This window comes from Schistocerca nitens, chromosome 1 (assembly GCF_023898315.1).
Source record: "Schistocerca nitens isolate TAMUIC-IGC-003100 chromosome 1, iqSchNite1.1, whole genome shotgun sequence".
Taxonomy (NCBI): Eukaryota; Metazoa; Arthropoda; class Insecta; order Orthoptera; family Acrididae; genus Schistocerca; species Schistocerca nitens.
Window position 1 is genome coordinate 1,037,206,635 of NC_064614.1, and position 19,199 is coordinate 1,037,225,833.

The window sequence follows — 19,199 nt, forward strand, 5'->3', positions numbered from 1 at the left end:
AGAACACAGCATGTTGTTCTCAATGGAGAGACATCTACAGACGTTAAAGTAACCTCTGGCGTGCCACAGAGGAGTGTTACGGGACCATTGCTTTTCACAATATATGTAAATGACCTAGTAGATAGTGTCGGAAGTTCCATGCGGCTTTTCATGGATGATGCTGCAGTATACAGAGAAGTTGCAGCATTAGAAAATTGTAGTGAAATGCTGGAAGATCTGCCGCGGATAGGCACTTGGTGCAGGGAGTGGCTACTGACCTTTAACATTAACAAATGTAACGTATTGCGAATACATAGAAAGAAGGATCCTTTATTGTATGATTATATGATAGTGGAACAAACACTGGTAGCAGTTACTTCTGTAAAATATCTGGGAGTATGCGTGCGGACCGATTTGAAGTGGAATGATCATATAAAATTAATTGTTGATAAGGCAGGTACCAGGTTGAGATTCATTGGGAGAGTCCTTAGAAAATGTAGTCCATCAACAAAGGAGGTGGCTTACAAAACACTCGTTCGACCTACACTTGAGTATTGCTCATCAGTGTGGGATCCGTACCAGATCGGGTTGACAGAGGAGATAGAGAAGATCCAAAGAAGAGCGGTGCGTTTCGTCACAGGGTTATTTGTAAGCGTGATAGCGTTACGGAGATGTTTAGCAAACTCAAGTGGCAGACTCTGAAAGAGAGGCGCTCTGCATTGCGGTGTAGCTTGCTGTCCAGGTTTCGAGAGGGTGCGTTTCTGGATGAGGTATCGAATATATTGCTTCCCCCTACTTATACCTCCTGAGGAGATTACGAATGTAAAATTAGAGAGAGTCGAGCGCGCACGGAGGCTTTCCGGCAGTCATTCTTCCTGCGAACCATACACGACTGGAACAGGAAAGGGAGGTAATGACAGTGGCACGTAAAGTACCCTCCACCACACACCGTTTGGTGGCTTGCGGAGTATAAATGTAGATGTAGATGTACATCAGAGTCAATGACAATGCACGACAGTACGCCTGCATTTCCATGTTGGTTGGTGGCGTGGAATTGGATTTGATAGTTGTGACTGCTATTCCTTTCATGGGAGCATGGACTAATTCCCAAACAGTGAAGTTAACATGTGCAATTTGCTGCTATACAAGTACATTTCATCCTATACATTATCACTAAAGCCTCATTGCCAATTTGGGAACAGGTTTGTTGCACTGGTGTTAATGTTTTTGAGGGAGAGGCAATTGGCCTTTCAGAGGTGCCTGACATTTTATGAAACAAAATCACCCCATTCTGTGCTGTTACACATTCAATGCAAATGTCAGATACAAACCTGGTGTATACAGCACCAAGTGTTGTGCTAATTTTAGACGTTCCTTGAGGTATCAAAAAACCTCCAGACATGTCACTGACCACACAAATTTGCCACCCTTTTTTTGTGGTACTGATTTAGTGTGTTAGTGATTTGCACTGTTTGGGGTATGTAAGTATAAATAGTTGATTTTTCCAAAAAAGATTACAGTTGTTTCTTGTTAGTCATGAGGGAAAGTTTGTTATCATGTAGATGTGGCCATGGTACTTGTTGCTGAAAATATGCCCCAGCTATTTAATGCTGGGTGAAAAAGAGCTGCACTTGCATAACTGACAATGTAGACCAATTTCCTAAAGCCACTTGTAAAATGGTTCTACGTTTTAAGATATTCTGTGTGAGTTCTTCTGTTACAGTAGTAATGTCTTAGTAGTTGGTGTACTGTGGAATATTAGAAATCAATTGGTGCAAGTATTTTTTAAATGTGGCTGGGGGCATTAGTTACACTGGAACACATCAAATTGTGCCCTTCAGAACAGTTGCTGTTTTATTTGTCATCTAATGGGTTGAAGATATGCTTCTTTTAAATTAATTTCTACATAATATTGACCACCTAGTTTTATCAGATCTTCCGGCTGTGAGATCAACATTTTACTGAGCATTGATAGTTGCTTTAAAATCACCACAACTACATATAGTCAGGTAGGCTTTTTAATTACAACCATTGTTGTCAACATTTAACTGTTTGATATGGAAATGGCACCTAACTCCTGAAACTATGTGAGCTTAGCCTGAATAGCAATTCCAACAACCAACAGTAGAGAGTGAGCTCTACAAAATTTTTCTGCCACAAGTGGTTTCATGATATATCAGAAGTACAATTTTTTCCGCGACCTAGTAATGCTTCAAAATTTCCTTATATGCGGCACAGAGAGTATCAAAATCAGTTAATGGCATTGCTCTGGACACTAAACATATGTAGTCCACTACTCTGAAACAAGGTGCTGTAAAAGTGTCTGAGCTGAAATTGTTATCAGTGTTAAGTGAACCTACAATTAGGGAAGTTTGGCATTCATTAATTAGCTGTAATTCACAATTCTTTGTGGAGAAGGATTCTCTTTTGCCAGTAAGACACAACCCATCTCTGAGCCCTTTTCTGTGGCGATAAACTGAGCCACCAAAGTGTGTCTTCACTGATTAATTACACAGCAACTGCAGTGAACAGCTGTAACAAGTCACTAAAGGTGAGAACCAATGACGTACCTATGTGAAGAGATGTGCCTTCACCAGACTGTGTTTTTACAAGAGGCCAGCGTGTGGCATGTTGACATGCAGCTGCCAGGTGTCCACATTTGCCACAAGCCTGACAGTGAATGGTGCATTGCAGACCACTGTTCCATGTATGACAACAGCCCCACCTGAAGGCACGACTGAAACTTTACTGACATGTGTGGAACTTGCCTCAATGTTGAGGTGTAAAGATGCTCTTGACCCACCCATTTACTACTAAAAAGGGATTTACTTGATGCTGAGAGAGATAATTGTGATTGATATACTTAAGTCTCTCAAGAGATGTGAATGATCTGGGTGACTGTGAACTCTGATGAGACAGAGACACAAGAAAAAGATGATGATGTCAGTATCATCAGCTGGCTCCTGGTCATGACAGTGACTAACTACTTTTCAAATAATGGATAGTATAGGATGGCTAGCTACTTTTGATACCAGAATTTTGTAAATGAAAGTGTGCTGAGCTTTAAACTGTAGTCTTACAGCTGGAAGATGCATCTGACAGCCATACTGTTCAGTTAACAGAGCACATTACGCATTGAAAGATAAATCACTGGGGTCTGAGAGTGGTCACAATTTCTGCACCACTTCATACAAATGATAGCTAGAAGACAGGAGTAAAAGACTTTGCTGCATATCAGAAATTCTATAAGCAAGACAGTGCAGTTCAAAATGTTGGGTGTGTACCTTCCAGCTTTATAAAGCCTTGTCAAAGCAGGTGAATAGCAGTAGGGGTGTAGTCATGACTACTGACTGATGATTTTACTGTTGGCAAAGAGCTGCTGGAGAGCAGCATGCTGTTCTTGTTGCTGTTACTGTTGCAGTTGTTTTAGTTTTTTTTTACCAACATTCAAGAAACTTCAGGTGCATAGTATCAGCACTAACAGTGATTGGGTTACTAAATGCGTCATAGGGTAAATGTGTACCAACACTTTTTGTCCACTCCTGATATGGAAACATAAACTGTAAACAATTATCATTAGCTGTGCAGTGAATGTAAACTAATTGTGCAACCCAGGAAGCCCATAAACAAAGCAGAGTTGATGTAAGTGTAGCACTATGATGATAGATTTAACACTTCATGGAGCACAGACCAAGTACCTTTGCCATCTGCAGGCCAGCTTATAACCATGTTAGCAACACTGCCAATATGAGTCACATGGCCTTCAATTTGCGGACAATTGTGGTGACCTTTCTGCTAGAGACTTGGAATATCTCTGAGTCGTTATGACTGTAGACACCTACTACTGTAAGCTGGGATACTAAATGCTTCTTGCTCGATGTTTTTCCCCAACGGTGGTGGAAGCTTCTAGCAGGAAGGCCTGAATTGTTCTAAGTGGTATGAGGGCCATGATAGTGACCTTGCATTTATATCTGTGCTACCCAACGGAACACAGCTGTGGCACTATTGGGTGCCAGTTCTTTACCCACAATCCACTGGCCCATAACTTAAGGAGCTGTGTGTAGACATCTGTTGCCCCATGCATCCAGAAACATGCCAAAGATTTGTTGAATCCGTGCCATGCAGAATCATTGCTGTATTTCTTTCCAGAGGTGCACCAGCACTCTATTAAGCAGCTGATCATAATTTTTGGCTCATCAGTGTCTGTACAATGATTGAGTGCCTAGTACCTGTGGAGGGATGAGGTGATGGTATAAGAACACCCAGCAGTCAGTTGGCGCCAGGCATTAATGACAGGAGCTGTTGTCAAGGGAACAAACAAGTGAATATCAGACCAGTTTGTTACACAATGTGGTCGGAGGATTTTCCAGTGATTAACTAACTGATGATTAAGGTGTCTCTTACAATGGTAGTAATCGACGCTTGGGGAACTAGAAAGTAAATAAGTATAGGATATATCACCTAAATAGGCCAAACTTCAGTATTAGTCCAGGAGGAAGATGGAAGGAAAGTTGGCAACAGTATACAAAAGCTGTGATTGAACCTATTCCAGGTGATGTACAAACTAGTTTCAGATCATCACAGATAGTGTGTGGAAAATAATGAACTAAATGGAATTTGTTGGGATATTAGTTTATGAAAAAAAATGTACACTGTAGTAGTCAGGTTAGGACCCAAGAGTACAACTTAAGTTTATTTGCATGTCCTGCTCTATATCATATCACACACATTTACATTTCAGTGTGCTGCCAGTAATCTTCCTGTAAGTACTGCCATGATGATGTTTATCAAACACACCTCTGTCATTAGTTCCACCACCTTATGTAATTAGGTAACATCTCTCATTGCCAACTGCTATCCTGTATTTCGCATATTTTTCTTAAAATATAATTTTCAGTGTACATGTGTTAAGTCTGAACTTTTGTAGTTGTAGATGTACACTCTGTCTACATTTCAGTATTGTAGATCATTGGTTCTGCATGTGTGCGGAAGTTTTACCCCTACCCATGTCACAATAAAAACAGATTCACTGTTTTAAAGTGTTTTAAAGCTCAGAAAATAGATAATTTTAATGGAAATATTGATTGCACTGATACTACAAGTGCCAGAACACTTGATTAATTGAAATTCAGTAATATTGATATAACTTTTCATCTCAATGTGCCAGTCTCAGAACAATGTGTCATTCAGCAGCCCTACAGGAGAGCCCTCAAAAGACGTCGTACATATAAAATATCTACACACTGATTAAGTAAATTCTGGAAACTGCTAAATTGCAGTAATTGATTAATTGTGACCATGTGCATCTCCTGACACATTGTGACATGTGAGAAAAAGATGAGTGATGGCATTAGACAGCATGTGAATATGGCATGTTACTGTTTCTTTACACAGTAATTGGACACATGTATAATTTTATGTACAAATCATTTTAACTAACTTTTACAATGTTTTGCCTTTAATTCGTATATTTTGTGAAAGCTTATGATTTGGTTTCAACAAAATCTGTAATAGACAACCCTTGACGAACAAGGCATCATGTCAACATTTTTTAGTATACTCAGGATCACAAAGGCTAATACAACAGCTTCCCTTATATTTCATCAGGATAGTGAGAATTTCAGTGCTGTAAATGAAGTCAGTCACAGAGATTTTGTGTCACCTAAACTATCCCAGCAGCCACTGAGGAAGTTTTTGGCTCACTAAACAGGAAAAGAAGAATGATACTTGTTAATGGAAACTACCTGAACCACTTACATTGACACCATACACTTTTCCTATGGTGCAGATGAACTTCAACATCCAAATTATGATCTTAATGGAGCAATTTCAAAAGTAGCACAGCAAATCGATTACAATAAAATTAAGATATGTTCAGTTAACACTTAAGTAAATTATTACAATTTAACATTAAAGTCAACTAACCAGTTGATGAGTTTTTGCATTCTAAATAACTGAATGGCCAGGAAAATAAATGAAAAGAAAGGAAATGAAACTAAGAGCAACTCTGTAAGTGGTGGGAATTATTAGGATAGACAGGAGAACGAATGTATGATTCACGCAATAGACTGAATTGTAGAGAAAATGAAACAGAAGCAGTTGGGACATGTTGCCAGCTAAATGGATGGTAGATGGGCCAAACATTCAGCACCAGTGTGGGTGTTTGGAAAAGTCAGAGAAGACCTTTATCCCATAGTGGATGTCAAGTGGCTGATAACGATGAATTTAAATAATGCAGTGTAGAGAAATTCAAGTACCACTGTGTATTATTCAGTGCAGAGACATCACACATCACACATGAGCAAGTTATAACGTTTATTTGCCTAATTTGCCCTTATGATGAGGGATTTTGTTGCTTGATTAATTAATTTGATCTAAAGTAGTGCAATATTCTTTGTCAGTTAACATCATTTTGATCACTGCCAGGAAGCACAATTGATGGTATGAGCAGATTTCAGGTCAGACTTTTGGGTTAAAATTAAGATTTTGTGTTTCTAAGGTGTAAGTAAATCAGCTTCGACTGTTGATAACAACTATTGTGGATTCAAGGGGCTACAGTGGGCATAATGTAGCTATTTGTCTTGGGCAGTTACAGTGCACAGAACCTATGTTACTTTGTACATCAAGTCAATCACATCTACAATTCAAAGGTAATCAATTTTCGGTTAGTACAGATTCAGAAACTTCAAAAATTCCACATGTGAGTTATAGAGACTTAAATTTTCACAAGCAATAGGATTTGGGACTCTGGATTATTTTGGTGGTCACCGTAGATGACGCTTAGCTGTGTTTGCTTAAGTGACATGCTCTGGGGCTTAAATTTTTATCAGATACCCTGTTTTGCACTTTGTATTTTAGTTATTCTATATGGAATATTTGCAAGAGATTTAGTGATGCTATACTTTTTGTATTCTCCATAAGAGCAGTGAAAATTGAAAAAAGTTGACAGTTTTATGTTAAAATGTATGTCTGCAATTTCTACTAAATAATTTTGACAACCATCTCAGTCCATAAATTTGAATGTTATTTTGATTAATATCTTTATGAGGACTTAAGTGAGACTGTGTGGCCACCCCAAGATATTCCAATGAACTAAGTTTCTCACACATCGTCCCCAACACGTGAACAGTAGTTTCAAGCTACATTTACTCAGAGCAATGTGCATTTAGTGTTAGGGGTAGGATCTTTCACATCACTGGTTACTTTGCAAGCAGAGCTATACACATGGAATCCTTTGCTCCGTTCTCTTGTCAACTAAGCAACAGTTTCCAAATGTATCTTCGACAGTGATTACCTTGCCTTTTGTAAGCATCAAAACACACAGGCATGAGGCTGCTCCAGAGTATGGTGACAATTCACCACCAGCCTGCTACATGACCAAATTCTTATTTTGCTGTGATCTATGAGTCTTTTTGTATCTTTAGTTGTAAATTACTTCAAGTTATGTACAGTGCATATTTCTATTTCAGGTGAAACATCGACAGCTGGCTGCACAGCTTTGTGGCTTATTTGTTCAAGCTGAAAAGCAAGAATTTGAAACCCGTTTTCAAGTAGTGCTGCCAGTTCTGTTACAGCAGTTTGGTAGAGGTTTTGAAGATAATCGACCAGGTAGATTTGTTCGCGTTGTTCCTGCAGCATCGGATTCTAATAGTGAAAATAAGAAGGAACAGAAGGAAATAAGGAATGATCACCTGCTTTTTCAAGTACTTCAGACCCTCCTAAAGATATGTGAACATTGTCCATCTTTCCTAAAGAGCAACAATTGGAAGTATGAAGTTGACGGTTTTGCAGGTACTTTAATTTGTTGCAGAATTACTTCTTTCTTTTAAGAACTGAATTGGAGTTTTATTGGGGGGACTTGCGGTTCTAGGCGCGCAGTCCGGAGCCGTGCGACTGCTACGGTCGCAGGTTCGAATCCTGCCTCGGGCATGGATGTGTGTGATGTCCTTAGGTTAGTTAGGTTTAAGTAGTTCTAAGTTCTAGGGGACTGATAACCACAGCAGTTGAGTCCCATATTGCTCAGAGCCATTTGAACCATTTTATTGAGGGGACACCTATAGTCCCACTTAATTCTCATTTCAAGAAAGATAAGTGCTTGTTAAGTCCCATGAGTCATTTGGATCATCTCCCAGACAGTCAGTGTCTCGAACTCTGAAAATGGGAACTTGTTCCCCCACATACACTTTCATCCTGACACCTACAATAAATCAACTTATGTTGATCCTCCACCCTCTTTCCTTCTATGTTTTCGTCCTGTAAGTTCCTACCACCTCCCCCAGTTACACCCTATTTGCTATGCATTATTTATATTGTTCTTTCCACCTGTAATTTTCTTTTCTTCTCTATCCATCTTCACGTCTTACTATAACTGTTTCTCGTATTTCTGAACTCAAGCTTGTATTGTACTTATAATGTACTGTCTTTGACCTCATACTTCCACTTAACTTTGTGCACATCTTTACTTTATACCTCATGGGGTCCCTCATAACTTGAGTTCCGAGTGATCTGCCACTATTCATCTCTCATTTCACCAGACTACTTTCTCTCTGTCATATTGGAGTTTAGAGCTCAGTTCCCGTGTTTGCAGAAAAATAATAATGAACTAAAGATGATTCCACCTTTTTGCAAGTGCACAAATTGTTGTTTTGTTTTATCAACCAACCCTGTTCCACCACAGTTGTGGCTTCCTCAGTGGGTTTTTTATTATTTTCCTGAAATACATGCATGCAGGTTATTTTTAGATTAAGGAATATAATACATCAGATTTCATTATCATTTAAATTGTATTTGTACTTTACCTTGCATTTTACACTGTTTGTGTCCTGTTGCTGCCAACCAAAACCAGCCACAGGTCTAAATTAGTACGCCTTGTCATCTGCAAACAGGAGAGATGTTAGAAAATTGAACATTTTGTGTAGTTCACCATACCCAAGCCATACAGAACTTTTATCAGTGTCCACAGGTTCATCTCAGCTAGCCTACACAAAAGCACACTTGGTACATAAAAACAAACTTGTTACAGCTAAGGAGTAGCAAAGTACTACAATAGTAAGTCCAAAAACAGGTATATGCCAAGAGTTTTACCAGAACATACATTTTAAAGGTTGGATAATTAATAAATAATTCAATTCAGATGATTTTCTAACAGTCCTCGTGTTTATAGATGACATGGTGTACTAATTTAGTCCTATGGCTGATTTTAGTTGGCAACCACAGGACACATACACAACATAAAATATAAAAGGTAAAGTGCACACACAACGAAATCTAATGTATTATGTTCGTTAACTTAAAAAAAACCTGTATGTATATACTGAGGATGCCCCAACTGTGGTGAAACAGGGTTGGGTGATAAAACAAAACAGTAATTTGTGTTCTTGCAGAAGGCAGACCCTTCCTTAGTTCCTTGTTACTTTCTCTGTTTCACCCTGAGCAAGGAATCCATTGTTCCAAAAGATAGTAGTGGGCCTACTGTTTTTAATTCCTGTTTTGTTATTTCCTGTGCTTGGAATTGTGCATTCTGCCAGTCCATGTGTATGTGAATTTAATAGCTCTTGTAATCTATTTCAGATAGTTATTTTAACTGATTTGTTTTTGTGGTATTCTGAAATAACATTGCTCTTTCTAGTTTTATGAGTTGTCTTGTATTGTATAGTTGTATATACATCTATTTTCACTTTTCAGAAAATGCAAAGTTGCTGCTATCACATGAACATGAGTGGGTCCGTCTGGGGGCAGCACAGTTCCTGGGCTTTGTCTTTGGTTCACTTGACCCAAAAAGATTGGCCTTTCATGTGTGTAAAAAGACTAACAGTGATGATGAAAATTATAATGGCTGTGGTTTCCTGAACAATTCTGGAAAACTTAGATCCCTAATATTGGATCTGTCTGCCCAACTGCAACCTGTTGAAATATCAGATGACTTTGTTGAACAGGTATACACTTAGCAGACTCATCAGTTCATTTAAAAGTTACTGTGTTTTATTGTTAGGCACATCTGAAAAGTTTTGTGAATTTTTTTGACATGATTATTTCAATTATCTGAGAACTGTGAATAAACATAGCATGCTTGCTTACAAAAAGGAAGTTTTAAGACAGCTACACACATAAACAGTTAAAATCTAGCAATAGTTTTTCATGTTGTTAACAATAATTCTGTAAGTTGTTAACTCTTCACTACCTTTGGGAAGGGTGTTGTTAGCATGACTCTTCTGTACCATGCTGAACTAATGTGTAATGATTTTAATTGTATGACAAATCTTTACAGACATATATTTGAAATTGCATTTATTGTGTCCAATACTAATAACCTGTTGGCACAATTATGAACCTCATTTAAAATGGACACTCATTGCCTTATAGTCATACTTTACTTTGTTTAAAACATGAAACTATGATAAAGTCAGGATGTTACTACTTGTTTATAAAACATGAATATTCAGTGCTTGATCAACAGTACATGCATCCTAAAATATATATGCGTAGCTGACTCTCGATAATTTGAAACTCAAGGGACCATGGAGAAAGTTCAAATAATCCAGAGGGGTGGAGAAAAACATTCAAGTACACTAGACTTTGATTGAAAGTAAATTGTAGTATGTACATGTAGACATTCATCCTTATTTTAATAATGTGCAATATAAGACATGAATGTATACTTACAGTACATACATACAGTATAAGAAAAACAAACCAGTGAAAACTTTACATGTCATTTTGAAAAATAGTCAGTGACTGTAGTGACCTTCTTTTGAGTGAATTACTTCCATCTAGCATTGTCCAGCTAATTTTTACTGGTAATGTGAGCTACAAGGGAAACTCCCCATTGCACCCCCCTCAGATTTAGTGGTAAGAGGCCCAAGTGGACAAACCATGAAAAACTGAACATATATCAAGCATGAAAATGGGAAGAAGGTGTACTGAATGTGAAAAAAAAAGCAAAATAGAAACAGTGAATGGTGCAAGGACAAAAAGTGCAATATAGAGCAGTGTACAACAGCAACGCATCATAGTTAGGTGGCAGTGGTGTTGGACTGCCAAGCAGGCGAGCCATGATCAAACCTTCCTCCCACCTATTCCTCCAAGACCCTTTTTGTTCTTGATTCCTAATGTGCAATCAGGAAGATATTTATAAAAAAAGGTCTGGTTTCTTCTGTGTTGAATATGTTGTATGGGTTGTAGCCATTCAGAAGCTGTTTTAGTGTGTACTGAATGTGAAAAAAAAAGCAAAATAGAAACAGTGAATGGTGCAAGGACAAAAAGTGCAATATAGAGCAGTGTACAACAGCAACGCATCATAGTTAGGTGGCAGTGGTGTTGGACTGCCAAGCAGGCGAGCCTTCCTCCCACCTATTCCTCCAAGACCCATTTTGTTCTTGATTCCTAATGTGCAATCAGGAAGATATTTATAAAAAAAAGGTCTGGTTTCTTCTGTGTTGAATATGTTGTATGGGTTGTAGCCATTCAGAAGCTGTTTTAGTTCATCACTCCATTCAGTATAAAGGGAATTGGCTTTGCTGACATTCCCTTCACAGATTACTTTTAACATGATGTTGTGACCTTTTTTAATACTATGACTTGACCTTTTCCTTCAACATGAAATCATCCACAGAAGTGTTTTGTCCTCTACACTGATTTATCCACTTGAGTGAGCAGTGAGCACTCCTCGAGACAGATAATTTCGTCCTGATGATCTTTTTCTTTCTTTGCCTGAGGCACAGCCAGTAAGATGACCTTTATTTTTTAAAATCTGACATTGTAGATGATAAAATAGCAGACTGTTTTGCAACATCTTTTTTTTTCTTCAAAATTCCACTCTCTACAGCTTAAATAACAAGCTTTTTTCGTTAACAGAAAGACATTTGTTCATGGCATTTCATAATTTTTAAGAAACATGGATTGACTACAATACAGTATGAAAGCAGACTGCAGACTGAATGGGATAGGGATATAAGCTAGAGAAACAAATGACAGGTGGTCTGAGCCTGTACTGGAAACAAAAGAAGTAGAGGCCTTCAAATCATAGAGTGTGCAGGAGTCAATGTTGAGGTGCAGCATCTATGACTGAGTGAACAATATACCAGCTCAGCTCATTGTGTTGACCTCTCAAGCAATTACTCTTCAAAGCAGAAACAAACTTATTCAATATATCTATGTAAGAATTTGTAAAATCTTGAGGAATTCCTTGAGATTACCCTTACCTTTCTGGGTTAAATGAGTTTTCTTTAGAATTGTGATTTTTCAGACAAATCACGAATCTTTCTCCCTAAATGTCTATATGAATAAAGCTGTGTTCATAAATTACATAATCTGAATGGTGTGTCTGACATTCACAGGTGGTTAAAGATTTGGTTTATTTGGCGAGGGTCCTAAAATATTTAGAGGAAGAAGATGTTCCAGAAGTCGTAGTATTTGGTTCAGAGCAACAGATGTCAGATGATGAGGAACAATATAAATCAAAATTATCTCTTGTATGGATGATTCGGCGAATGAGAAGAATTTCAAATAATGAGATAATACATTCACCACAATCCACTACACTGGTAAGTGATTTTCTGCTCCTTTTTTTAACAATGTAACTGAACTCAGTGTAGTTTCAGCTCTCTGAGACTGCAGATGTGTGTGCAAGTTGTACTTGCGTGAGTGTGTGTGCGTGCGTACGCGCGCGCGCGTGCGTGCGTGCGTGCGTGCGTGCGTGCGTGCGTGCATGTGTGTGGGTGTGGGTGTGTGTGTGTGGGTGTGGGTGTGTGTGTCTACTGCTGACAAGTGTGTGTGTGTGTGTGTGTGTGTGTGTGTGTGTGTCTACTGCAGACAAAGGCCTTAATGGCCGAAAGCTATGATTGTGTGAATCTTTTTATTGTGCCTATCGCAGCTCAGCATGTCCGCTATATGGTGAGTCGCAACTTTCCTTCCTTCTCTCGTATTGTTATATTCCATCCTGGATTTTCCATTGTTTGAAATGTAATATAGACATTTTAACCTATTAACTTGTTAAAATATACCATCTTAAACCTTTAATATTCTAGCAAAAGGCTGTTTTCAAATGGATTGGAGCTGTGGCAGTCGATCTGGGGAAAGAAAAGCTTCCACTGTACTTGCATCATCTCCTTCCCCCTCTGGTTCGTGTGCTAACAAGTTCTGATGATTCAAATTCTGAACTATGTCGCCTAGCTAAAGAAGTAGCAGATATAATTAAGAAGAAAGTGGGTACAGATGAATACACTCATCATTTTACAAAGCTTCAGATGTCACTAACTGCACGTCGAGCTGACAGGAAAAAAATCAGGGCTCAAGAGGTAAGCCATGCACACTGTATGACATTTTAATATTCTGAATCAGGTGTACAATCAGTTTACATATATTTTATTCTGTTTGTGTCAGGCTGTGACAGAGCCACAGAAGGCTGCAAAACGAAGAATTAAAAAGCAGTTAAAGAGGAAGGATAGCAAAAAGAAGAAGATAAGTGCTTTTAAAGGAAAACCAGTGAAGAGAAAACACAGTGATAAACTATCCATCGATGAAATTATATAAGTTTTATGTAACAAATGCATAAATTTTGTATATTTACAGAAAATTTTGAATATTAAGTATGTGTAATGTAAATAAGTCATTGAGAAGTGTAAATATATTTATTTTTTAGTATTTTCATGTTTCACTTACAAAAAGTATCTGTTAGTCAATAATTATATATTAAGATTTCTTATCTGTGATATTGTAATCTGTGAAGAAGTTCCAGTGTTAAAACATTTTCAAGCTGCAGTTTGAAGAGCAATTTTTGGAGTCAGTCAAATGACTGGAATGGGGTTAAATCTTTCAAGCCATTGAAAACATTCAGGAACACTGCAAGTCTAGTTACTTCTATTAGCTCCAGTAGGTTCATTGCTTTGGTGGCAGAAAAGAATCTGACAGAAAACCTGACAAAATCCAAAGCACTTTGATAATACAAGGTGTTCATTACAAAGTACCGTATTTACTCGAATCTAAGCTGCACTTTTTTCCGGTATTTGTAATCCAAAAAACCGCCTGTGGCTTAGAATCGAGTGCAAAGTAAGCGTAAGTTCTGAAAAATGTTGGTAGGTGCCGCCACAACTAACTTCTGCCGTCGAATATATGTGCAGCTACACAGGCACGCTTTGCAGGCACAAAGATAAATACTGGCGCCAAAACCTCTGCATCAGTAAATAAATTAAAAGAAAAGGTAGAAGAATGTAAACATTATGCCATGTATTCTTTCGTGTTTGCTGCTATCTCATTTAAATCCTGTCTGCCTAATAAACTACGAAACTAGAGTGAGACAACAGCAAACGCGGAAGAATATACATATCATGTCATGTTTATATTCGTATTATTCTTATGCTGAATAGTGATACAGTCAGAAATGAAGCACGGCAACTGACTAGATTTTTAAATCTAAAATGACTCTAATTTCTGTGCAGAATGTAATGTACTAAAGAGGCGTCTGCAAAGATTTTCAAACAGAGAAAAATTTTTGCTAAACTCTCATTCAGAACGTCATATGCAGTCTATTATTTGTTTCTTGTTGATCATTATCAAAGAAAGCAGCAGTGTAAGTAAAAACAAATAGCAGTCTCTTGCCATTGTTTCGCTTATGAGACAATTCCTCTTTTTTTTTTTTTTTTTTTTTTTTTTTTTTTTTTTTTTTTTTTTTTTCCCCCCCCTCATTGTAAGCGGCAGTAGCATGCACAAAAGATAGCCATGCTGCGAGCGGCGACAGGTCGTAATCACTCATTATCAGAATGTGACAAACAATGCATGACACAGTACAATAACGCGTTTTCAGCTTGGAGTGACGTAAACACCTATAACAAAGAGAACGACACTTATCAGATCAAAGCAAAATAAGCAATCGATTCAAGCCAGACGAAGCACCTTAAAAAGGAAGGGTACCCATATAAATACAAATGGAGCGCCTGACACATAGCAATGGCTACTTGGTAAAGCTTAACTGTTAAGATTACGACTCAAACCAAACTACTGTAGCTGTATCTTCATCCATTCGGCCTAAATTGTCTCTCATGCTACAATGGACCAACTCTGTTTTGATTTTGAATTGCGGTCTAAGACTTTTCTCTCCCCTTGAATTTCAAGTCTCAAATTTCAGGTGCGGCTTAGATTTGGGAAATTTTTTTTCCCTTGATTTCGAGTCTCATTTTTCAGGTGCGGCTTAGATTCGAGTAAATACGGTAAGATGAGGAAGGTGACAAGGAAGAAGACCAAGATCATCATGCTGTTAGGTAGCATCCTAGGAGGCCACAGTCAGAACTGGTGAAGATTTGCAAGTAACTACTATTTTTAATCCAGGTGCAGGGTTCAGTAATGTGACATGATTAATTCTCAGCAGAGAGAGAGCTAGAGGAAGAACATAATTTTGTGAAAGTTGAGGGTTCATGTAATATTTTGCAACTTCCATTACTTATTTAATACATCCCACCAAGCATTAAGGAAATACTTACATGAAAAGACTGCAACAGTTCTCAAAAATGAAATACAAGCATATTTGTTATGCGTATCAGAGTGTTGCCTGGGACTCGCATAAATGGAACAGATGTGGCTTTATGGTTACTAGCAAATATCTTATTAACATAGAACTACTAAAAAGAAGGACAAATTGCCTCACAAAAACCTGACTTCGGTGTTGCATTTTAAGCAAATTATAAAAAACAAACAAATAAGAATAAGAGATAATTATTTAGAGAAAAGTCTAGGTTATTGAATGTAGCATACTATCTATGACAGATATTGAAACAAAAACCTGTTCAGGGCCATAAAAAATTTTATTATTTGAGATGTCTATATAATTATTTTCAATACAGTCACTAATTGCAAGCAGAGATTTGCCTTTGAAAAGGAAGAAGCAAGTTACAAATGTTTGCTTGTAGTTAAAACTGCATAAAACTAATACTATTATTCAGAATAGTGAAACATTTGTAGTGAAACACACTATGTAAGCTGTACTTGAAGTCAATCATCTTAGTTTCATGTGCTATTTAGTAAAAGTATACATTTGTGACTTACTTCTTCCTTTTCATAGGCAAGCCTGTGCTTGCAGTGACTAACTGTAACAAAAATAATTATATAGACATTTCAGTGCATAAAATTTTTTATGACACTGTACAGGCTTTTTCTATCAACTGGCATCACAAATAACATGGTTCGTTCAATGAACTAGTCCTCCCATTAAATGTTTGTCTCTTATTCTTATCTGTTATTCTTATTTGTTTGCCAGTATATAATATGTTTGTCCTTATGTTCATTTTAGGCTGTACATAGCAGATTTTACCTAAAGATTTAAAATAAGTATGTTACGGATGATGCAACTGTGTTGCACACTGCAAGTGCATTTATAATACTACATGTGGATTTAATTCCCTGTAAAAATGTTTAAAATAAGTCAATAGCAATTTTTATGTATCTTTGTTACTTAAGGCAGTTTTACTTTGGTTTGCCTCTCCTCAGATCTGAAGATGGTCATCACTTTGTAAAAAAACTTTTAATGTTAAATGCGATTGAGACAAAATATATAAAATTTTTGAGGGTTTTTAAAAATTTTTATAGAAAGCTCTTAAAATTTTTATAATTTTACTTTCTCCTACTCTGACAGTGTCAGATATATTCTATAACACTTTGGATGTTAATGAGTGTTATACTGAACAGACATTTGGAATGCTGCATGACAGCAGTGTATCTGCAAGCTGAAAAATATGTTCTTGCAATCCACAGGCAACCAATGGGAAATACTAGTATAATTTCATAAGGAGAATGTTAGTAAGGCTAATGGGAAGATCATTATTTGTAGTTACTATAGCATGGATTTTCTGGCAGGGAACAGTCATTGATACCGTGTAGATTTGTTCAGCTTTGGACAGTTTCCAAAGTAAAACTCCCTGTAGGGGGTCGAAGGCCATAGTTCAACAACCGCTGACAGTTTTAATTACAGTTGCCTTTCGTGTTTTATATTAATTGTTTGTGTGCCCATTTCAGTCAAATGCTAACAATAAAACATTCATATCAGATAAGTTTGCTGAAAGTGAAACACCGTATTACATAAACATAACTGATACCTCTGTCACAATGTTGACAGAAAATTTAATAAAATTAAGAGAGCCAGGTGTAATATTAAACACTCTTTTTCACTGCCTGTAACTGAACTTTTCTGAATTATTCAAAACACAGCTTTTTGTTCAATGACTAGAAGATGCAATAATCTTAATATTCTCATGCATCATCTAATAAAACACTTAAGATTTCACTGAATCTGATCATAGGTGCACTAGGACTTGAAGCTCATTTTATTCTGGCGTCATCTCCTAATCAATTTTTGTCTTGAGGAGACTTTCTCCTTATGTCTGAGTTCCTAAACCAAAAGAAAACTATCTATAGCTTTGAAAAGTAAAGAATTGGCAAAAATTGGCTGTGAATGTTCCAAAAACTTATTTGCATTCAATAGTACCTAAAACAAATAAATGCTAGTGTGGAAACATTCCCATTTCAACTTGGTTGTTTCTTAATGAACATTTGAAGGGCCAGTGAGCTACCTAGTAGACCAAGAATGATTAAACTTGTGAAAATTCCTCATGATAGGTGCCACTACTGATGATCTTTCTTGGAAATGAAGCCTAGAAAATAACAAAACTCTCAGAATGACTCTGGATTGTTGCTCTAAGCCTAATTTTAGCAATGGAAGAACATCATGTGCAGCATACTACCAAAATGAAGTGTAAAAAATTATGTCTACTTGTGACAAACAAATGTCATACTACTAGCATCCAACAAAAAAGTGTGCCTAATCAGCCAACAAACATAAATAGATTGCTCTCTTCAGTATCACCACCAGTGGACTGCCTGATGGAGGCAAGTGAACTTGCATGGGTATAGTAGGGGAGCCGGCCGGAGTGGCCGAGCGGTTCTAGGCGCTACAGTCGAGCCGTGCGACCGCTACGGTCGCAGGTTCGAATCCTGCCTCGGGCATGGATGTGTGTGATGTCCTTAGGTTAGTTAGGTTTAAGTAGGTCTAAGTTCTAGGGGACTGGTGACCTCAGAAGTTAAGTCCCATAGTGCTCAGAGCCCATAGTAGGGGAATAGTTCAGAAACCTCCCATCGAGCACACGTGTCACATGATATGGCCAGACCTGCTGACAAAGGTGTGTACTTGCATGTGACAGTAAGCAGAGCAGGCCAGTGCTCCTGTGGATTTCAACTTCCACAGACCTAGCCTTGCACGTGTGCCAAGAATTGTTGTGTACTCACTCGTTAACTCGTTAGCCAGCCACTTGCTTAGAGTATTGTCGTCAACGTATCTATGTGTGTTAGGACATTCTGCTTCTCATAGTTTGATTGGCATGAAGAATTCGTTGCATTCATGGAGTTCTCTTTTCCGGTTGATCCTGGTCGTTGCCAGCTTGTTGGTGCCTGTACCAACTGTATCAAGTGGCATTGATGTCACACCTACTGCAGGTACTGAAGTGGCAATTAACGACGTTCTTACTCATGATGCCCCCGTTCTTTTTTCTCGTTTCTTTCCCCATTTTTGCAGTGTTCACTTTGGCCAACCTTGGACTTGGCATTTCTGCAATGCTGCAGAAACAGTTGCACCTACAGAAAAAGCAGCAGTAGCAGCAGCAACAGGAGCAGGTGCTGATAACCTAGAATGCGGACTTGCTTCGCACCCTTGCCACACCAGCAGGGTGCCACCAACCCACAGGGTAGTGTTTTCTCTGCCTATGCCATCTCTAATGCCGATTCCTAGTTTTGATGGATCTATGGAAAGATGGGAGAATTATGTTCAGCAGTTTTTGTTCCACTGTCAGGTAAGGCATATCGTCAATCCGGTTGATACGGCCATCTTGTTGTTGTTTATATGAAGTTGTCTGAAGCCGGAAGCCCTCCACTGAGCCTGAGAAGCTTTCCTTTGATGAGCTATGTGATTTGCTTATGAAGTATTTTGCCCATCAAACCCATGTGCTAGCAATGCAATTGCAGTTTAACCAGCACATTAGGTGCCCTGGACAGTCATATGCAGCCTGGATTACTGATCCCATAGAGCCATCAGGTGTTGCCACTGTCGATGTCAGTGCAACAGTGTCCCAGTGTGGCCTGCCTTTGCTTTTGCCAAGCTCGTTGGATTTTTGTTGCATGCAGCATCATAATTCCTGCCTGCAGCCAGTTTTAGATCCTTGGCATAATTCTCCTTCTATTCTTTG

General features: G+C 38.1%; 1 protein-coding gene across 1 annotated transcript in view; it reads left to right on the forward strand.

Moving 5' to 3' along the window:
- The window catches only part of LOC126223916 (small subunit processome component 20 homolog), a 206,637-nt gene extending 193,017 nt beyond the window's left edge, over nt 1–13,620 (forward strand). The window contains exons 32-36 of the mRNA XM_049942200.1: nt 7,449–7,770; nt 9,664–9,914; nt 12,315–12,521; nt 13,005–13,274; nt 13,360–13,620. Of these exons, the coding sequence (XP_049798157.1) occupies nt 7,449–7,770; nt 9,664–9,914; nt 12,315–12,521; nt 13,005–13,274; nt 13,360–13,509 (1,200 nt within the window). The 3' untranslated portion in view covers nt 13,510–13,620. The remainder of the gene's footprint in view (nt 1–7,448; nt 7,771–9,663; nt 9,915–12,314; nt 12,522–13,004; nt 13,275–13,359) is intronic.
- Nucleotides 13,621–19,199: the final 5,579 nt, after the last annotated feature.